Below are 1116 nucleotides of genomic sequence, written 5' to 3'. Positions count from 1 at the left end.
TTCTGCGTGTTAAGCAGACGTGATTTTTTTTTTTTTTTTCAGTATCACAATAATTTATTAAACAATAATATTTAAACTGTGTTGCAGAAATGTTCATGCTGATGCTTAGACATAAAAAGTCATACTTTTGAACCAAGAACTACTGATGTGTTTGACGTATATGCTAACGGGTCTGACGTGTTTACTGACGTGTGACAGAGACCTTACTCAATATTTTATGATTTTATTTTTCATTGTGAATGAGAAGTTAAAATATGGTCTTGAGCCAGTTCTAAAGTCATAAAAGCCATATTACATTCACTACAAACAAACAGTTCTTCTGTGTTGGTAGTAGGTAGACTCACTTCAGCTATATCTGTTTCTAAATTCTCTAGTTTAATATCATTTAATTGAGTTACATCTCTGGTCTGTTCTCCCATTTCTACAATTAATATCTGGTTCTCGTCTAAATATTCAGTTTTTGGAATAATCTCTACATCTTCTTTGTTTAAGGGACTATGTTGATATTTACATTTTGGTAGATGTTTTTGAAGGGATGTCTTACATGTAAAGACTTTATGACAAAATGTACATTTTTGTACATTTGGAGATTTTTGCATATGAGAGTAATATGGTACAAAAGAATAAAAGGTATAAAAGTATATCTATCAACAGGTTAAAAGCAGAGCCTCTTAAATACAAAATATGTATAATTCTTTCTTGATAAATATTACAATATACACAAGGTTGCATGGGTATAATTGTTATGCAAGTTTCAGCTGGCAGATCTTAGTTTTAAAAGCTAACAAATGTGCAGGTTGACATCTTGGCTCTTTGATAAATGAGTTGCAAAATGTATTGTAAAGGCATCATATAGCATGTCTTTTTTTGTTTGTTCATTAGGGTATTTCCAAAATGAGGATACAAATTTTGCTAATAAAGGGGATTTTTGAGTAAACTATCAAATTTTGATGTTATAAATAATTGGTGAGGAAGTATATAGTAAAATATGTAGTAAATTGGAACATTTTGGGTGTTTTAAGGGCAGAAATAAGTCTGCAGGACAAAATAGTTTCATGAATAGTTGAAAACCAGAGTTAATGGGTCATATGACACTTAGTATTTAGGTTAGTAGGG

The 1116-nt window shown here is 30.5% G+C and overlaps 1 protein-coding gene across 1 annotated transcript; it reads right to left on the bottom strand.

The window, feature by feature from the left end:
• Positions 1–230: 230 nt before the first annotated feature.
• LOTGIDRAFT_176798 (hypothetical protein) lies at positions 231–599 on the bottom strand (the record flags this gene model as incomplete). The annotated part of the gene is made up of 1 exon (XM_009060319.1): positions 231–599. The coding sequence occupies one exon, from the start codon at positions 597–599 to the stop codon at positions 231–233; it is 369 nt and encodes a 122-aa protein (XP_009058567.1).
• Positions 600–1116: the final 517 nt, after the last annotated feature.

This window comes from Lottia gigantea (assembly GCF_000327385.1).
Source record: "Lottia gigantea unplaced genomic scaffold LOTGIsca_4130, whole genome shotgun sequence".
NCBI classification, from domain to species: Eukaryota; Metazoa; Mollusca; class Gastropoda; family Lottiidae; genus Lottia; species Lottia gigantea.
Note: the sequence above shows the minus strand (reverse complement) of the source record. Positions and strands in the feature narration are given on the sequence as shown.